Genomic DNA, 18,473 nt, shown 5'->3' with positions numbered 1-18,473 from the left:
CATCACCTCCAGAGAAACCTTTAGAATATTTTCATCACCCTTACCCCATCCTCTCCTTCCTCCAGGCCTAGGCAACCACTAACCTGCCTTCTGTCTCTATAGGTTTTCCTAATCTGGAATTTCGTATGAACGGAATCAGACTATCTGGTTTCTGTGTCTGATTTCTTTATTTACCTTATGTTTTTGAGGTTCATCCATGTTGTTACACACATTAGTACTTCACTCCATTTTTATGGCCAAATAATATTCCATTGTATGGATAGATCAAAATTTTGATCATCCATTAGTCCATTGATGGGCATTCAGGTTGCTTTCACCTGATGGGGATTGTGACTAGTGCTGCTGTGAACATTCATGGATGAGTTTTCATGTGTACATTTTAAAAAAAATTTTTATTGGCATATAGTTGCTTTGCAGTGTTGTGTTAGATCCTACTGCAGAACAAAGAAATCAGCTAATGTGTACATATATCTCCTCTTTTTTTAAATTTTGTTCTTATTTAGGTGACCACAGAGCGTTGACTAGAGTTCCTTGCATGCAGCAGGTTCTCATGAGCTATCTGTTTCATACATAGTACCAGTAGTGTGTGTACGTCAGTCCCAGTCTCCCAATTCATCCTGCCTCCCCTCCCCTCCCTTGGTGTCCAGACGTTTGTCCTGTATGTGTTTTTGTTTCTCTTGGGTATCTACCTAGGCGTGGAGTCGCTGGGTCACGTGGTCACCCTAATGTTTCACCTCTTGAGGAATTGCCGACTGTTTTCCAGAGTTTACAGTCCCTACTGTGGGCTCTAGGTGCCATGTCTTCTGTCCCTACAGGTAGGTGCCACGCCTATCATCCCTAATGGGGCTGCCTTGTTCACCACTGTGACACCAGCCGCTGGGTGGCCGGACCCACAGCAGGTGCTTGATAAGTACATGGAGTGAATGAAAACTGAGTGGACAGGTCCTTTGGAATAAGACGCCCATAAATCAGTAACCCTTGTCTCTTCAAACCCTGTCCTTGCACTGTTCTCCGTGAACCTCTCTCTGACCCCTCTGCCCGGTATAATCATCAGTTGCTTTTTCTTGTCACTTCCATCCTCTCTGGCTGTCACTACTTATGACTCCTCTCTGGGGCCGAGTCCCTCCAGGGTTCCGAGGGTGTTATAGTCACCTCTCTATCACCAGCTCCTAAAGCAGGGCTTGGCACAGAAGAGCTGCCCCGTGAGGCAGGGCTGTGTGGTAAGGGAGTGCTCAGGACACGGGAGCACAGGGGGGTATCTATGGTGGGCGGATTGTTACAGGGGTCAGTGAAGCAACATGGAGCGTATCAGGGCCCCTCTGAGGGTGGACTTGCTGCCACCAAGTCTCAGCTCCAGGTCTTGGGGCTGTGGAGAGGGAGAGGCTCCTCGAGGATGCCCCTCCCTGGCCAGGCTGCTACCCAGCTTCCCTGTCAGCCCCAGGCCTGACTCTGTCCTGCTTCGAAGGTAGACGTGGTACACATAGTCCAGGCTGTGGAGGCAGAGTCCAGGCCTGGAGGTGAGTACAGACATGATATAAGGGGCCCCACGGGCTTTCTCTAGGGTGTATGCAGGGGACCACGTGGTGAGGAGGCCTGTGGGGAATAAGACCGTGGTTTTTAATATGGCAAGTGACTTGTAAACTCTTGTGGTATGATGCACAGGCTTTAAGGGTAATTTGTATGGCTCCACACTTACTCCACAGGCCACTTGCCAATCATTCACATGTAGTTTCCCCGTTTGTTTAATAACCTCTGTTTCCACTCCCAATGCTCCCAACTGGCCCGCAGGCCCCCCAAAGCTGTTCATCAGTGTCCCTTCAACCTCACTGTCCTCAGAGCAGGGGCAAACAGTCCTGATTCCTGCAGCCTGGGAACAGTTTATTGGGAATAGACAAGCCCAGAGGCTCATGGAAGAAACGTGGATCCCTGGGTGGGCAGGAGGCAGCACTATTGGGAGGGGTGTGCTCTGGGGAGGTGAGGTCAGTTCAGCACCTTCTCCTCCCTCACAGCCCCTGAGGCAGAGCCTCCAAGCCTGCTGAGGCAGCTCCTTATCACTGTAGCCAGGAAAACATGCTCACATCAGACCCAAAGCAAGAGGAACTCAAGGGAGAGGGAGCTGGCAGGGGGTGGCTATGTACAAAAGGCGTGGGCATGACTGATTCCATTGAAGGAATAATGTCAGCTCTTGATTGTCCCCTTTGTTTTAGGCATTTCCTTGCCATCAGCTGCCAATATCAGCTCAGGAAAGAGATGTATTTTTATAGTGCCAGCTCAACACAGCTGAGCAGGTAAGTCTATTGCCCAAATACCATCTCCTGATTCTGTGTGCCGAGAACAGCGTTGACAGATTCCGCGTGATCCTGAAATCCTGGCATTTGGCTTGGGAATTTGGGATGGGATTTTGGGGTGTCTCCTTTTGATATTTGCAACAGTGCGTGTATTAGGTGGCAGCTAGAAGGAGTTGACTTTTCTCAGGTTCATGAGAGTCCAAGGTAAGAGAGGAGGAACACGTCTGGGGGTGAGGAGAGGCAGAATTTGTGTGGCAAGTTCCATGGGATGACCCACAAAGCAGAACTGTGATGTGCCCCTTTGACCTCCTGGGGAAGAGAAGTGTTAGGGGGCCATTGCCATTTTCTTGGTCACACTACAGCCTGACTGTCAGCAGTCCAGGGAGACGGGAGATGTGTTTTCTTCCTTTGTACCCTACCCTCACCCGAGGGCCTCGCTCAGGGTCTGCACACAGCTAAGTGAAAAGAGACTCTCGAAGATACCTGAGGGGCAGCTCCCAGTGAAAACCCAAGGGGAATCTTCGATCAGTAGAGAAAGGTGGGATCTTGGAACAGCCTTGTCTTGAGCCCTGGTTGTGGGGGACTACATCCCAGCCTGGAGCTTGGGCCCTGTCCCCTGGGCCACTAGCCCCGGGGGCTGTACTAACACTTGTGGCAGGAGGCGCTGCCCCCAGCCCCTAGCTTCACAGCGGAGCTCCGCCTGCTCCCATAGACGAGGAGCCCCTGGGGCTCACAGGGGATGTAGATTTCACCAGTGCCCCCGATGCCGCAGCCCCCGCCGCTCTTGAGGAGAGTGGTGCTCCCTGGACAGTACACAGGTGTGCTGGCCACACATGGCTCGTACAGGATGGCACCTTTGGAGCTGCTCACAGCTGTGGGAACAGGAAGGGCTGTTCAGGGCCCTGCTAGGCCAAGCCCCGTGCCCCCGCCGGCCCCTCACCTGCTGTCGTCGTGTCTAAGGACACCCCCGTCCCAGTTACCAACTTCCAACTCTCCTATTGTTCTTTAGTTGCTCAGTCGTGTCCAACTCTTCTGTGACCCCATGACTATAGCCTGCTAGGCTCCTCTGTCCGTGGGGTTTTCCAGGCAAGAGTACTGGAGCGGGTTGCCATTTCCTCCTCCAGGAGACCTTCCTGACCCAGCGATCAAGCCTTGTGTGAGGAGTCACTTGTGTTTCCTGCATTGGCAGGCAGATACTTTAGCACTGAGCCACCGGGGAAGCCCAAGTCTCCCATTCCAGTCACATAAAATGCTTAGCAGTTCCCCACGTGTCCTTCTCTTGCCCCAGAGCCCTGTCTTCTGCTTTCCCCTCTCTTTCTATTTGTCTGCACGTGTGCATGCATGCTAAGTTGCTTCAGTCGTGTCTGACTCTTTGTGCCTCTGTGGACTGTAGTCCATCAGGCTCCTCCGCTCATGGAATTCTCCAGGCAAGAATACTAGAGTAGGTTGCCATGCCCTCCCCCAGGGGATCTTCCTGACCCAGGGATCGAAACTTTGTCTCAGGCGTTTCCTGCCCTGGCAGGGAGGTTCTTTATCCCTATCACCACCTGGGAAGCTCCCTATTTGTCTGCTTCAAGTCTCGTTTCTCCAGGAAAACATCCTCTTGTCTAGATGGTGCCTGGCAGACCACGCTGGGTGTCTGCTTCTGCTTCTGACTCCCATAGGCCTGGGCAGCCCTGAGGGAGAAACTCTCCATACACCAGGAGCTCTTTCCTTTAGGGCGAGGGAGGCAGGCTAAGGTTTGAGCAGAGGCAGTGTGGTCTATGTTTGGGTGGATCAGTTCCCAAGATCCCAGAGCCCCTGCAGAGTCCTCAGTACTCACAGATATTCACGGGTCCAACACCTTCACATAGCCTGGAGGTGAGAGGGAAAGGACATGCAAGAGAGCTGCATCAGAGAATGAGAAGAACACAGCACCCCCTGCCCCTGCCCGCACCGTGGACCTGCCAATGAGGAGGGGATGCAGACAGCATGCTGTCCCAGATTTCCTGTGGATGGGCTAAGAGGCAGGCAGTGGCTGTAGCAGCAAGCAGAGGGCAGAACAGACGTCCCTGACCCACCTCTGCTCCTCGCCTTCCAGCAGGCGCCGGTAGGTGGCGATCTCGATGTCCAGGCCCAGCTTGGAGTTCATCACCTCCTGGTACTCCTTGAGCAGGCAGGCCATGTCCTGCTTGGCCTTCTGCAGGGCCTCTTCCAGCCCTGCCAGCTTGCACTTGGCATCATTGAGGGCCGCCTCGCCCTGCTGCTCCGCCTGGGTCACTGCGGCCTCCAGCTTGCAGCGCTGGGGGAGAGGGCACAGAAAAGTATTACAGGGGCCCTGGGACCCTGGGCTGACTCTCAGAAGAACAGAGAGCATGGTCATTGTGAGATCATTGAAAATAGCATATATTGGTCTCTTCCCCCAGTTCCTGGCACAGAACTCCTCCAAACCTTGTAGTTTCTTAAGTGATGAGCACACCAGAGCATCCTTTGTCCTAACCTTTGGTCTTTGACCCTGTGTCTGACACAGAGTCCCAAAACCCCTTAGAATTTTCTGAGTATTGACAGTGTCTTTTGTTTAAATAAGGTGACTCTAGGTGGGCTCCTGGGTGGGGGCTGGTCACCAGAAAAACCAAGCCTTGATTAGAAGCTGGGAATTTTCAGCCCACCCCACCATTCTCCTAAGAGGGGAGAGCAGCTGGGAATGGAGGTGGTAAATGATGATGCCGATGTGAGGAAGCCTCCATAAAATTTCAATAGTAGAGGCTTCAGAGAGCCTTCAGGTTGTTGAACAGGTGGAGGTATGGGGAGAATGGCATACCTGGAGTGGGCATGAGAGTCTTGTGCCCCTCCCACACACTTTACTTTATGCATCCTTCCCAGATGGGTATTCATTTGTATTCCTTATCATATCCTTTTATAATAAACCAGTGCATGCATCGGTGCTCAGGCATATCTGACTCTTCGTGACCCCATGGACTGTACCCTGCCAGGCTCCTCTATCCATGGGGATTTTCTAGGCAAGAATACTGGAGTGGGTTGCCGTTTCCTCCTCCTAGGGATCTTCAAGACTCAGGGACTGAACCCACATCTCCTGCGTCTCCTGCCTTGACAGATGGATTCTTTACTACTGTGCCAGCTGGGAAGCCCATAATAAACCGAAAAAGTAAACTATTTTCCTGAGTTTTGTGAGCCACTCCAGCAAATTAATTGAATCCAAGGAGGATGGTCATGGGACCCTTCAATGTACAGCCAGCTGGTCAGGAGCACAGCCTGGACGTGTGATTGGCATCTGAACAGTCTTGTGGGACTTGGGGGAGCAGCCCCTAACCTACGGGATCTGATGCTATCTCCAGGTAGGTAGTGTCAGAAGTGAGATCAACTGTGGAACACCCAGGTGGTGTTGCAGAGCTGGTTGGTGTGGAAACACTCTTCCCCACTATCTGGTGTCAGAAGTGTTGTGAGTGTGACTGTGTGAGAGTGAAGGAGGGACACAGAAGGAAGAGTGAGTTCTTCCTGCGGTCATGGTTATGCGCCAGGTTCAAGTCTGCTGTGGGTTTCAGCCTAGAGTTGTGACGTCTGGTTCCCCCAGGGGATGGAGGCCAGTTCTCCTGTCTATGACACTTCAGGGAGATCTGAGAGTTTCCTCTTATGCCAAGCAATTACTTTGTGGGTTTATACATTTTAAGCATCTGCCTGGTCTTCACTAGCCTAGGAGGAGAGGGTGGGTCTGATTTTATGGACTCTACAGCGTCACCTTGAATTTGAGGATCATGGAATTACAGTCTTTGGTTGGAAGCGGGTGTGGAGGACGTCTTTTCTATACTCCCGCCTCATGAAGTGTTCTTGCTATTTCATCTTGATGAATGTAGGCTGCCTGGTCTCTGTTGGGGACCTCACTATTGCCTGACCCTGCTTACCCAGCTGTGGATCAGCTCTTCTGAAGAAAGGGCTCACTCCCTCTCATGGGAAACAGTGCAAGTTTATTCCCTCCTCCTCAGGTCCCCCAGGGAGGATGAACCTGCCCTGTACAACCAGGACCAGGTGGCGGGTCAGCCTGTGATGGGCTCACCTGGGCTTTGACATTCTCAATGTCTTGCTGCAGCCGCTGGATCAACTTGTTTATTTCCAGGATCTCGTTCTTGCGGTCGCGGAGGTTGTCGCAGTGATTCCCGGCTGTCAGCTGAAGCTCCTCATACTGCCGGACAGGGAGGTCAGAACCTGGGCACCCACACTGTGGTCCCTCTCAGCCCTCATTCCCACTGTCCCCAGGCTCTGCTCTCCTGACTTCCTGCACTGGGTACTCTGGATTCTTATACTTGTTATGTTTCCCCAGCCTTTTCCCACTTCTGGTCCTTTTCTGGACTGTTTCTCATTCCCTTCTCACCTCCCAGCCCTGAACCTTCAAGCTTATTAAATTCTCCCCTAAGCTCCAAGCACCCTTCCTCTCTGTTTCATGGGTTCTGTGTCTCATCCTTTTCTCTCTGCCCTGGAATATCCCTCCCTTTTGCTCCATCTGTGCTCTGGACCTTGGAGGGGATTTCTGCCCTCACCCTGGGGTACCTAACAGACCAACAACAGAGAATGCAGAACACCTGCCCCCTCAGGATAGATATATTTGCATGTTCTCCCTCAAAAAAATTGAAAACAAAATTCAATGGTACTTCCTATCTTGGCTTAACACTTTTTTTTTTTAAACCTCTGCACATAAAAGCTAATTTCTTAGTAGTGAATTATAGATTACATCAATAGATTTTTAAAAATTAGCCAACTATATGTTTTCTGCATGTAATGCATTTTCTATGCAAAACAAGATAAGCATAAGTCACTCTCTTTGGTTATCGTGAAAAAACCGGTAGTTGCCTAATCACTATCCACACTTCTTTTCCTCAGAACCCCAGACAGAAGAATATTTCTCAGCTCTCTCTTCAATGAAGTGTAGACTGTTGCAGGGTGGGGGCTTCTAGGAAAGCTGTATAAAGTCAGCGATGATTCACCTGCCATGTTCCTTTAGCCCCTCTTCTTCCTTCTGCTTGGAGTGGACATGTGAGACTGGTGGTATTGCAGCCATCTTAGGGCATGAGGGGACCATGAGGATTAACGTTCTTAACAGAATGGCAGAACAGCAAGCTCGAAGGAGCCTGTGTTTCTGAGGGTAACTTGGGGTCATCTATGGCAGTCTATTTTTGTACTTCAAGTTATTTGAGAAAAAAATAAAAAACCAAATTAGTTTTAACCATTATTATTTAAAATTTTTGATCTTCACAGCCAAGTAAAATTGATAAATAATAGAGTTATCATTCTGATTCTAACTTAGAAGGATGGGTAATTAAGATTGTTTTCCTTAAGGCCTGATGGGTGGCCCAGGAGAGCAATCAGAGGAGGGGCCCGCCGGAGCGAGCCCTGGCTGTGGATGAGCCACAGACTGACTTACGGGGAGCTGACCCCAGGCTGGGGTTTGATACCTTGATCACCATGGATCTGCAGAAAAAGGACAGAGCACTTCTTGGGACATTTCCTGAAAATTGGTATTCACGGCCTTCAGAAAAATGTCTAAAGCCTTCAGGGAAGCTCTGCCGATTGCTGTGATCTAGCTGTGTCTCCAGCCCCATATCCTTCCTGGTGCTTCCCACTGGGGACACCTCCCCTTCATGCTTCTTGGCCTGCTCCTGCTGGCTCTCAGCCAGACACGCTTACCCCAAGCTCTGCTTATGGAAATCATACTTGGCTTCCAAGACCCAGATCAAAGGCCAGTGCTCCTGTCTTTCCATACACAGTTTGTCACTTCCGGCGTCATCATGCTGCGCCCTGGGCATGCGGCTCGACCTTGGTGGCCGCGTCATGCTACCTCGTATGCTTCTGGCTGTTTACACCTCTCTCTCCCATGGACTGTGACTTCCTCGAGGATGGGAATGGTCTGACTCTTAGTATCCTCGTGGTTCCACACACCTCAGTGAGGCCCTCCTTCCCTGGCCACCCATTTAGAAACCAAATTCCCCCACACTCCCTGCGCTTCACCCTGATTTATTTTTTTCCATAGCACATGTCCATCTAACACACATCCGCTGTGTTTATATGTCCTGTTTGCCTGTCCTGCCCCTGCCTCTGGAAAATGAAAGTGACACAGAGGCAGCGATTATTGTTTGTTCTGCTTCCTGTTGGATCTCCAGCATCTGGAATGCTGCTTGGCACGTGATGAAGGTGCAAGAAACGAGTGAATAAATGAGTGGGTGAACGAATGAATGATGGTACCTTTCATAGATGGGGTAGGTGAGACTGAGATGATAGTATCTGCAAAGTCAGATTGCCCTTGGGGGCACAGCTGCCCTCCCAGCAAGCCCCTAATTACCTAAGTCTGGGGCCACCTTAATCACAGTTTCTGCTCCACCATTAGTAACCATTCCATGCCATTAGCCTCCTCCCACACCCGGAAACTCTGAGACCTCTTTGCCATCACTGCCAATTAGTATTCCCTGAATGCTACCTAAGGAAGCACTTCCTGTGAGTCTACAAGTGTGTAAAGCTGGGGAGCTCTGATGAACAGGTCTGGGCTGTCTGTGGGTCTCTCTCACACTCATGGGGACCTGGCCTGAGGCTTGGTTGAAACAACAGAGGCTGGCGTGGCATGGCTCACATTTTCTCTCCTGATTCCTGGAGGAGAGTGGTTCTGGGTCTCCCAGGCCCTGCCCAAGACTCACCCGGCTCTGGTACCAGGCCTCTGCTTCGGCTTTGCTGCGGTTGGCAATTTCGTCGTACTGGGCCTTGATCTGGGCAATGATCCCATCCGTGTCCAGCTCCCGGCTATTGTCCATCTTCACAGTGACTGAGGTCTCTGAGATCTGAGACTGGAGAAGGTTTGTCTCCTGGCAGGGTAGTGGGGAGCCCAGGTGAGAATGGGTGAGCTCTTTGAGGATAAAGTTGGCGAGGGAGATGGGGAGAAAAGAGGAGACCCAGCCCTGACATTCCCATGGCAGATTTGCCTGGCCGTCCCAGCCTTCAGTCACAGATCTGCTCCAGCCCCCACCCTCCAGGTGCGCCAAGACCTAAGAGCCAAGGTGTGGGCCCTCTAACTTCTGGGAGTCTCTCTGCCTGAGACCCAGTTCCACAATGCCTTCTTCACTTGCCCACTTTTAAGCCACCAATGGACCCTCAGGGCAGGAGCTTTCCCCGCCCATCATCCTTCCAGAACTGTCCCCTGGCCGACCGCCTGTTGGCAGCATGGCTGCAGGTACCTCGGTATACAGGGTTTTCAGGAAGTCGAGCTCGTGGATCAGAGCTTCCACATTGATCTCCAGGTCAGAATTTATCAGGAAGGCCGTGTCCACATCCTGCAGCCAGGAAAGTGAGTCATAACCTGGGGCCACCCCTCTGCCAGCTGCGCCACCTCCCAGGCAAGCTGGTAGCAGGTGACAGGTGTGGGACCCAGTTTCCTTACTTAGGCCCACATGGAAGTGAAGAGGGTGACAAAACCAAGGAACTCATGCCTGGGCCTGGCATCCCAATGGGGAAGGATCTGAAGGGAATGGGATTAAAGGAGATGGGAGTCCATTCCTCAGAGCTCCTATGGACCCTGGGCAACAAAACACATAGCTGTCCATGTGAGGGGTCGGCAGGACGGTTTTCATCTCTGGGGATTCATTTGCCACATCTCCGCCTTGTTGGACAGATGTAAATACAACACTTAGCACGGGAGGCGTCAGTCACTGCCCTTCTGGGGCTGGAGGCTGGCCTTTCTCTCCCTGGGGGTCAGTGGGGCTGGTACCAGGGTCAGCAAGGCGGGCTGGCTGCAGGCCCGGTCCAGGGGTTGAGTGTCCCCAGGCCCGCTAGGCCAGCTCAGAGCGCCTTCTCCCTCCATGGGCCACCATTCCTCACCTTCTTCAAGGCAACAAACTCGTTCTCAGCACTGGGCCGCAGGGAGAGCTCCTCCTCATATCTGGCGGAAGGGGCAGGGGGAAAGTGTTTTAGTCATGCTGGTGGGATTTGGAAGGGTGTGGGCATGGGGCCTGAGAGTAGGAGCCTCTGGGGACAAGTCACAGATTCAATGCCCTGCAGAGGCACCAGGTCTGGTCCTGTCTCTGCTCACCTCTGGCCCCTTCAGCCATTCAACACAGATTTTTTTTAATCATAGCCTCTTATTAGCCACTTTGTAAGTTTATGTTCCACCCCAATGCCTGGTAGCCTTTTCCTGTAATGAATCATTCTCTGGGAAGTCCTTTTTTTTTTAATTAAAAAAAATTGTTTACTGGCTGTGCTGGATGTTAATTGCAATATGTGGGTCCTTAGTTACATCATATGGGGATTTAGTTCCCTGACCAGGGGTCGAACCCAAGCCCCCTGCATTGGGACATGGAGTCTTAGCCACTGGATCACCAGGGAAGTCCCTGGGAAGTCCTTCTTAAAGCTACCGTTATTCTATCTTGCTGCTGAGGAAGCTTACTTCATCCAGTCATTTCCTCTGGGAAAATGGTGAAGAGCTGGCTGCCTGTTGCTGGCACACCTGTCTTTTCTTTTTGAAAAAATATTTATTTATTTATTTGGCTGCGCCAGGTCATAGTGGCAGCATGCGGTATCTTTTGGTTGCAGCATGTGGAATCTAGTTTCCCGACCAGGGATTGAACCTAGGTCCCCTGCACTGGGAGCATGGAGTCCTAGCCACTGGGCCACCAGGGAAGTCCCGCAGCTGTCTTTTCTGAGTTGTTCTGAGAGTTGGCTGCGGCCACTGCAAGCCCAGCTGACCCCGTGCTCCTCCTCACCAGAAGAGCGCTGAGCCTGGCCTCTACCTGCAGCTCACTTGCAGAGGTAGCAATTACCCACTTTACCAGATCCTCAGAGAGAGCCGGCTTATTTCCTCTAGGCTCCAGGGAGCTCTTCGCCCACTCACTATACCCCAAGGCAACAGAATCAGGGTCAAGGGTTTAGTCTGGTTGGAATGACTCAGTTTGATGAGCGACATCAGTCCATTAAAAGCTTCTCTGTGCTTCCTGACGCCTGAGCTTCCGTTTTCTTACAGAACTCAGCTGCTGCACAGGCGCTGGATGCTGAGCCTGCTGCCTAGGTTTCAATCCCACTCTGTCCTGCACTTGTCATGTGACTTTGGGTAAGTGGCTTGGCCTTTCTTGGCCTCAGTTTCATCACCTGTACAATGAGAATATCACTGGTCCTGTCTCACAATTACAAACACCACACAAGTTAATGTCTGCTGAATACCAGGTCAGTACCTGGAACAGGGTACTGTGTGTTTGCTATTGGTGTTAAAATACCACTTGGCCTCATCCTTCTCCAACAGCCCCACTTTTACAATTCAAAGTCCTAATCCTGAGCTGCGAAATATGTCTCCTGATCACCTTGTATCCATGAAGAAAGGCATCGCTCCTGCTGAGAGGGCTGATCCCGCCACACCCTCAGCCATGCCACATCTTGCCTACAGTCTGCTTGAGTCGTCCCCTCTCACTTGCACACTCTGGTCCTTCCTTGTCACCTGCTTCTGTCTCATCTCCTTTTCTGTGGTCTACTCTGAACTTCTCTTTTAGAAGAAGCAACTGGAATGAAACATATCCTTCAAGGCCTTGAGCAAACTGACACCTCCCCTGGGAAGCCTTCCTGGGCTGCTTCTGCTCTCTCACTCTCTTGGGCTTCCTCTTCCCTCCTGCCTTGTACCATGCTGTAGCTGTTGGTGTGCATACTGGGGTATCTTGCTGACTCTACCAGGCCATCTAGAGGGAAAGAGCCAGATTTTCCCAACTTTATCAAACCCAAACTGCCCAGCACAGCATCCGACCTGGACTAGACATGTGGGTATGTGTGTGTCCCCAGCATGGCTCCACTCTACTGAACCCTCGTTCCTAGTGTATTCACACTGTCTTTGGAGACGTGTTTCTCTCAACCCTCTCCCACCAACACGAGAGGCTCACCCAGGACCACGAGGCAATTTATCTGGGCCTCAGCTTCTTGAAAGAATCACTGAATCTGTGAATTCTTGCAGGTGATGATTTCAAGTTGGACCAGGAAGATGCGAGGTAGAATATATTAGCCAGGATGTTACAAAGAAATGCTGAGGTGGGACTTATCAGGAAGAAGGAACTGCAGGAGTCCAAGCTGGCAGGAAGGAGGGCTTGGGAATCTGTTTGGAGGCTAAAAAGTGTTCAAGATCTGTCAAGGGATTGACGGAAGATGAGGCCCAACAGGTATGAGGCAGAGCCCTGGAGCCCTGGGAACAGCAGGAGAAAACTTGTTTTACATGAAGAAAGGTCGAGTGTGGTGGGAAGGGGGATGGATACACATCTAAAATCTCAGAGCTTGTACGATGTGCCTAATGCATAGTAAGGATGCTCTGCCTACGCTATCCCACCTGACTGTGGAACCCCCTAAAGGTCTACATTTTCAACTTCCCATTTTATAGGTGGGGAAACCCAGTGCCCAGCTTGCTTATGTCACTTGCCCTAGGTGCCCGGCTGGGTAGCAGTGGGGCAGACTCACTTTTTCTTGTAGCCCTCCAGCGTGTCTTGGAGGCAGCAGAACTCTGACTCCAGCTGGTCTCGGTCCCCAGTCAACAAGTCCAGCTGCCTCCGAAGGGTGGAGATGTAGCCCTCGAAAAGGGGCTCGATGTTGCTCGAGCAGCACCTCTGCTGCTGCATGAAGTTCCACTTGGTCTCCAGCAGCTTGTTTTTCTGTTCCAGGAACCGGACCTGCAGCCAAGAATAGGATGTCACGGGGCGGCAGGGACCCTGGGGACCACAGCTGGCGAGAGCAAGTGCTGCTGCAGGCAGTGGAATCCGTCTTTGCTGCGACCTCCATCACATCACTGCTGTGTCTCTGTCTCTCCTGCCTGGGGTGGCTTAGGGGACGCCCAGCTTCCACCAGGGGTTGTGTTGTGGTGGAAACAGGGCTGCCTCAAGAGGCCTGGGGTGGTTCCTCCTTCCAGCCCTGCCCGCCTGCCGCCAGCCTTGTAACCTGGGCCGAGCCACCCAGCCCCTCAAGCTTGTTTTGCTGCCTCAAACTCGTGCTTAGGATTGCATGGGGAGAGCTTTGTACATCTTCATGCTAATGGAAGCTGGCGAGGCTACTGGAAATTGGGGTTTCTTTAATTACAGCCCAGGGGTGCTCAGGGAATAAAGCTCAAAGTTCGGTCCTAGCACTCATTGCTACTCTGGCCCATCCCTATCCTACATGGCCAAGTGCAAACCATGTCCCTGCCACAGTAACGCGGAGAGCTGCTGGCCTCCCCTTCATTTCCGTGGCTTGGAGATCGAGGTTAAGAGACACTGAGTGAGCTGGCTCTGGTCACCCAGCTAAGCTAGTCACTGGCTGGGCACACACTGTCTCCAGTCCTCACCCTGGGATTTTGCACCTTGTGCACCGTCTATCAAGAAAACGATAGAGGAAGTCACATCATCTTCCTTCTGGTCAAAGGCTTGGTCAGCAGAAGGCCCCCAGCCTCCCAGATGGAGATGTGATGCAGCTGATGATCAGGGCTCATAGTGTTGGAATGAGTTTACAAGCAGAGCTTAATGAGCTTTCAAAATAAAACTGCAAGTTTAACATTTTCCATTTACTAGAACAAGTTCCTTTTGGGAACACTTTTGTGAGTATTACTGCCTTTAATTCTCCTTCCATCTCTGCCCGCTTTCCTGGGGCTGCGAGTCAGGGTCCAGGTCTCCTGACTGCCAGCCCAGGACTCTGACCTAAACTTGGGATCACCAGGAACACCAGCTTAGCCCTCGGTGTGTATCCTGATCCCAAGCGCTTCCCTGGGATATAGGGGCAGGCCCAGAAGCAGCCGAGGTGACCGGCCAGTTCACCGTCTTCCAAAGGCAGCACGTCACCCTTCTCTCAAGGCTTTCAGAGCCGTGACTTGGGGGCTGAAGATGCTTCTCTCAAGGCTTTCAGAGCCGTGACTTGGGGGCTGAAAGATGTGATGCTTGCTCATGGCCACTTTGGGTCCCGAGCTCTGACTGCCCCACCTTCTCTTCATCACAGACCTAAGCTGATGGCAAATTCCAGGGTCACAGTGCCAAGGGTCTCACCCCAGTTCATGTCATCGGAAGGAAGCTCTTTCATTAAAGCCTCATCAGAAAGGGCAGGTCTCTGCCTCTGATTGCCCCATTCAGTATCTTATAGTTAAGATACTAAGGAGTTCCTCTTATAGTCTGACCTCAGGCCCTCTTGGTGAGTTTATCAGATAATACCCAGAGAGAAAGATAACATATTATAAAAAAAGACAGACAAGCAGAAATGTCCACTGCTGAGCCTGATCCAACCAGCTATCAGCGACTAGGGGTCATGGAGCAGCCACCCAGCAGCCCCAGGTTGTGGCTCCTGCGACAGCCTCAAGGTGCTGTCTGTCTCCCATGGCCTTGCACCCTGGCACCCACCTCCTACCTTGTTGATGAAGGATGCAAAGCGGTTATTGAGGCACTTGATCTGCTCCTTCTCATCCCTCTTCACCCTCTGGACAGTTGGATCGACCTCCAGCTCGAGTGGGACGAGCAGGCTCTCATTGATGGTTACAGGGGCAATGCAGGCAGAAGACCCACAAGCGGTGCCTGCTCGATACCCAAAGCCAGGCAGGCCACACCTGGAGGCCACCCGGGGCCGCCCGAAACCCACGTTGCACAGGCTCCGGGAGCCGAGACAGCTCAGGGCACGGAAGCTCCCACTGCCCCCAGTCCGGCATGGCCCCTGGCTCACTGCATAGTGAGTGACCACCCGGGGGAGGACAGCTGAGCAGGAGCTGAAGCTCCGGCCGCCACATCTGAAGCCCTGCTGGAAGGAGCGGCACGACATGGTGGGTGTGAGAGGCAGAGAGACGGCGCCCTGGCGGGAGGACAGAGGCAGGAGTTATCAGGTGAGCTCAGCCTCCACCCTTTTATCTGGTCAAGGATGGAGGGCCGAGCTGGGCCGAACCCCAAATCACCATGAAATCAGGTTTATGAGCTTGGCATATTGGCAGCTGCTAAGTACCGAGGTGGATAATTAGGGTAGCAGAGAGCAAAGGGTAGGAGCCAATTGTCCATGCAGGTTGGACCCGTAAAAATCCTATTTGTCCTCTTCCTTGCTTGCAGCGGTGATGAAAGGGGCCAACCAGACAGATATTGGGTCGGCCCAAAAGTTTGCTTGGCGTTTTTCTATAAGATGGCTCTGGTAGCACTTAGTTGTCTTTAACTTCATTTGAAACAATTTTGTTCAATTGTATTGTGACAGCTGTCATATCAGCGTGTGTTAAAAAAGCTTACCAAAACTAGTGAATTTTTGTGTAGCCATTTCAATATTGAAGATAGAAGGAAGAAGCAGTATTTTCTGCAAATTACGCATTATTTTTTCAAGAAAGGTAAATTCGCAACTGAACTGCACGAAAAGACTTGTGTAGTGTATGGAGGAGGGGCTGTGCTGACTGAACATGGCAAAGGTGGTTTGTGAAGTTTCATTCTGGAGACTTCTCACTGAATGGTGCTCCATGGCCAGGTAGACCAGTTGAAGTTGATAGTGATCAAATCGAGACATTAATTGAGAAAAATCAGCATTACGTCATGCAGGAGATAGTTGACATACTCAAAGTAACCAGATCAAGGTTGAAAATCATTTGTACTGGCTTGGTTATATTCGTTGCTTTGATGTTTGGGTTCCATACAAGTTAAGTGAAAAAACCTTTTTGACCATATTTCTGCATGTGATTCTCTACTGAAATGTAAGGAAAATGTTCCTTTTCAAAACAAATTGTGATGGGTGATGAAAAGTGGACACTGCGCAATAATGTAAAATGGGAGAGATTGTGGGCCAAGAGAAACGAGCCACCACCAACCACACCGAAGGCCAGTCTCCATCAAAGAAGATAATGATGTATATATGGTGGGATTGGATGGGAGTCCTCTGTTATGAGCTCCCTCTGGAAAACCAAATGATTAATTCCAACATGTGCTGCTCCCAGTTAGACAAGCTGAAGGCAGCACTCAGTGAAGAGCATCCAGAGTCAGTCCAGAGAAAACACAAAATCTTTCATCAGGGTAGTGCAAGACCATATGTTTCTTGATGACCAGGCAAAGACTGTTACAGCTTGGACAGGAAGTTCTGATTCACCTGTTGTATTCACCAGCCATTACACCTTCAGATTTCCATTTATGTCGATCGCTACAGAATTCTTTTAATGGAAAAAAATGTCAATTCCCCGGAAGAATGTAAAAGACATCTGGGACAGGTCTTTGCTTAAAAAGATAAAAAGTTTTGGGAAGATGAAATTATGATGTTGCCTGAAAAACTGCAGAAGGTAATGGAACAAAATATGCTGTTTAGTAAAGTTCTTGGTGAAAACAGAAAATGTGTTCTTTATTAATATTTTTACTTAAAAACCAAAGGAACTTTTTGGCCTGCCCTATATGTTGGTTTATTCAGTTGCTTGGCCTCAAGGAAAGTTAGAGTTGGGACTTTTGGCCCTTTTGTGGGGGTGGGGCAAAGGGTATGAATTATCTACCTGGCTGCTCTGGGATGGGCTTTCCTGATCTCTCAGTTGGTAAAGAATCTGCCTGCAATGCAGGACTTTGATTCGATTCCTGGGGTCGGGGAAGATCTTGCTTCCTGGTAGATGTTCATGTGGAGACCTGGGTTCGATCCCTGGGTTGGGAAGATCCCCTGGAGAAGGGATAGGCTACCCACTCCAGTATTCTGGCCTGGGTCACAAAGAGTCGGACATGACTGAGCCACTTTCACTTTCACTGCTCTGGGATTAGAGGCCAAATTAGATGTAATTGAGGATACTCTATTTCCCCAAAGTGGTTTCCATGTTTTTCTGCAGATGCTTCAGACCCAAGTACCCCCATGGGCTCCCAAGTGGTCCTAGAACCTCCCTAGAAGAGGGAGGGAGGCTTTGGGCATGAGAGAAGCTTCCTTAAGCAGGCTGGGCCCTGGCCTTCTCAGGCCAGGTGGGGTCCTGACTCTGAATCAGCTACCCACCCCTCATCCCTCTAGGGCTCCTGAGATAGAAGGCTCCAGACACAGACTCTTGTCTCCAGGGGCCTGGTTAGTCCAAAGGAGGCTTCAGGAGACTCAAAAGGGGGTTCCTTGTGCTTGATGAGGGGAGAGGAAGGGATGGCCTCCCTAAGACTCTTTGGGCCCCAGATGGCTGTTAGCATAACTGACGGCATCTTGACCCTTACAGTTCCTCCTGTCCTTTCCCTGACCTAACCTAGGACCATACTGTGTGGTAAATCACTTCTTTGCCATCAGGGGCTTTGTGGTTAATAGATATTGCTTAATAATCATTAAGGCCAGGTGGCCCTATGCTCTGTTGATCCTCAAGCAATGATAACAACCTTCCCTGACAAGGCTAGTAACCTATTCATAAACCTTGACTTAGTATTACATGTCCTGTTTCAAGCAGCTACCCCTGAATCCCAAGTTAAATATAACATTATCCCTGTGGCCACTTGGTGGTGTAGAGTGCAGTTGCGAAAGCTTCTGTGTTGTTGTCAGCCAGATCTTACCGTGTGAGTAAGTTACCCTGTAATAAACTTATCCGTTGATGATATGGAGCTGCTTCCCTTGTCTTTTTTGGCTTCAAGATACCTTCTCAGTTAGGTGGGCATGTTTTGTTCCCTCCATCCTCCAACAGGCCCCCCAAGTATGTACTGATGTCAGTCACTAGGTCAGGGCTCCTTTCCCTGTCTCTGCCCTCCCCATCCTGAGCCTCCCAAGGATGGATGCTCTGACCTGAGGACATTTCTGGGAAGGGTCATTGCCCTCAGGAATTGTTCAGGTGGAAGCAGGTTACAGGCTTTCTCCCCAGCACCTCGGACACAGCTCTTTGTTGATGCCTGAAATGCCTTCTTTCCATTAGTCCCATCAGTGAAGCCACTGTAGCCAACTTGTCTTTCCCTTCCACACTGCGACCTTTTGCTAGGTTAAAATCAAGTCAACAACAATAATAGTAACATCATTTACTGGGCGCCTACTATGTGTTGGAACCAAACTGAGCTCTACATCCATTATCCCATTGAATTCTTATGATAACCATGATATAGTTTCTATTTTATGGACAAGGAAAGTGAGGAGCCGAGTGGTGGAGTAAAACTCCCAAGACACACAGACAGGCTGGGATGGGCGAGGATCCAATCCCAGCACTTCTGATGTCACTGCGCTCTACTGCTCTCGTGGGGAGGAGCCTGGGTTAGGACTCAAGGATCTACTGTTAATACGCATTGTATCCTCTCTGTTTCT

At 50.8% G+C, this 18,473-nt stretch overlaps 1 protein-coding gene across 1 annotated transcript; it reads right to left on the bottom strand.

Annotated features, from left to right (window-relative positions):
• KRT82 (keratin 82) lies at positions 388-15,093 on the bottom strand. Its single transcript, XM_005679935.3, has 9 exons — positions 14,646-15,093; positions 12,744-12,952; positions 10,140-10,200; positions 9,500-9,595; positions 8,966-9,130; positions 6,340-6,465; positions 4,349-4,569; positions 4,111-4,142; positions 388-3,160 (listed from the first exon to the last, which is right to left on the bottom strand). The coding sequence occupies exons 1-9, from the start codon at positions 15,048-15,050 to the stop codon at positions 2,931-2,933; spliced, it is 1,545 nt and encodes a 514-aa protein (XP_005679992.2). The 5' UTR covers positions 15,051-15,093; the 3' UTR covers positions 388-2,930.

The sequence above is a fragment of the Capra hircus genome, chromosome 5 (genome assembly GCF_001704415.2).
Source record: "Capra hircus breed San Clemente chromosome 5, ASM170441v1, whole genome shotgun sequence".
Taxonomy (NCBI): Eukaryota; Metazoa; Chordata; class Mammalia; order Artiodactyla; family Bovidae; genus Capra; species Capra hircus.
The sequence above is the reverse complement of the archived record's forward strand: the minus strand, read 5'-3'. Positions and strand labels throughout refer to the sequence as shown.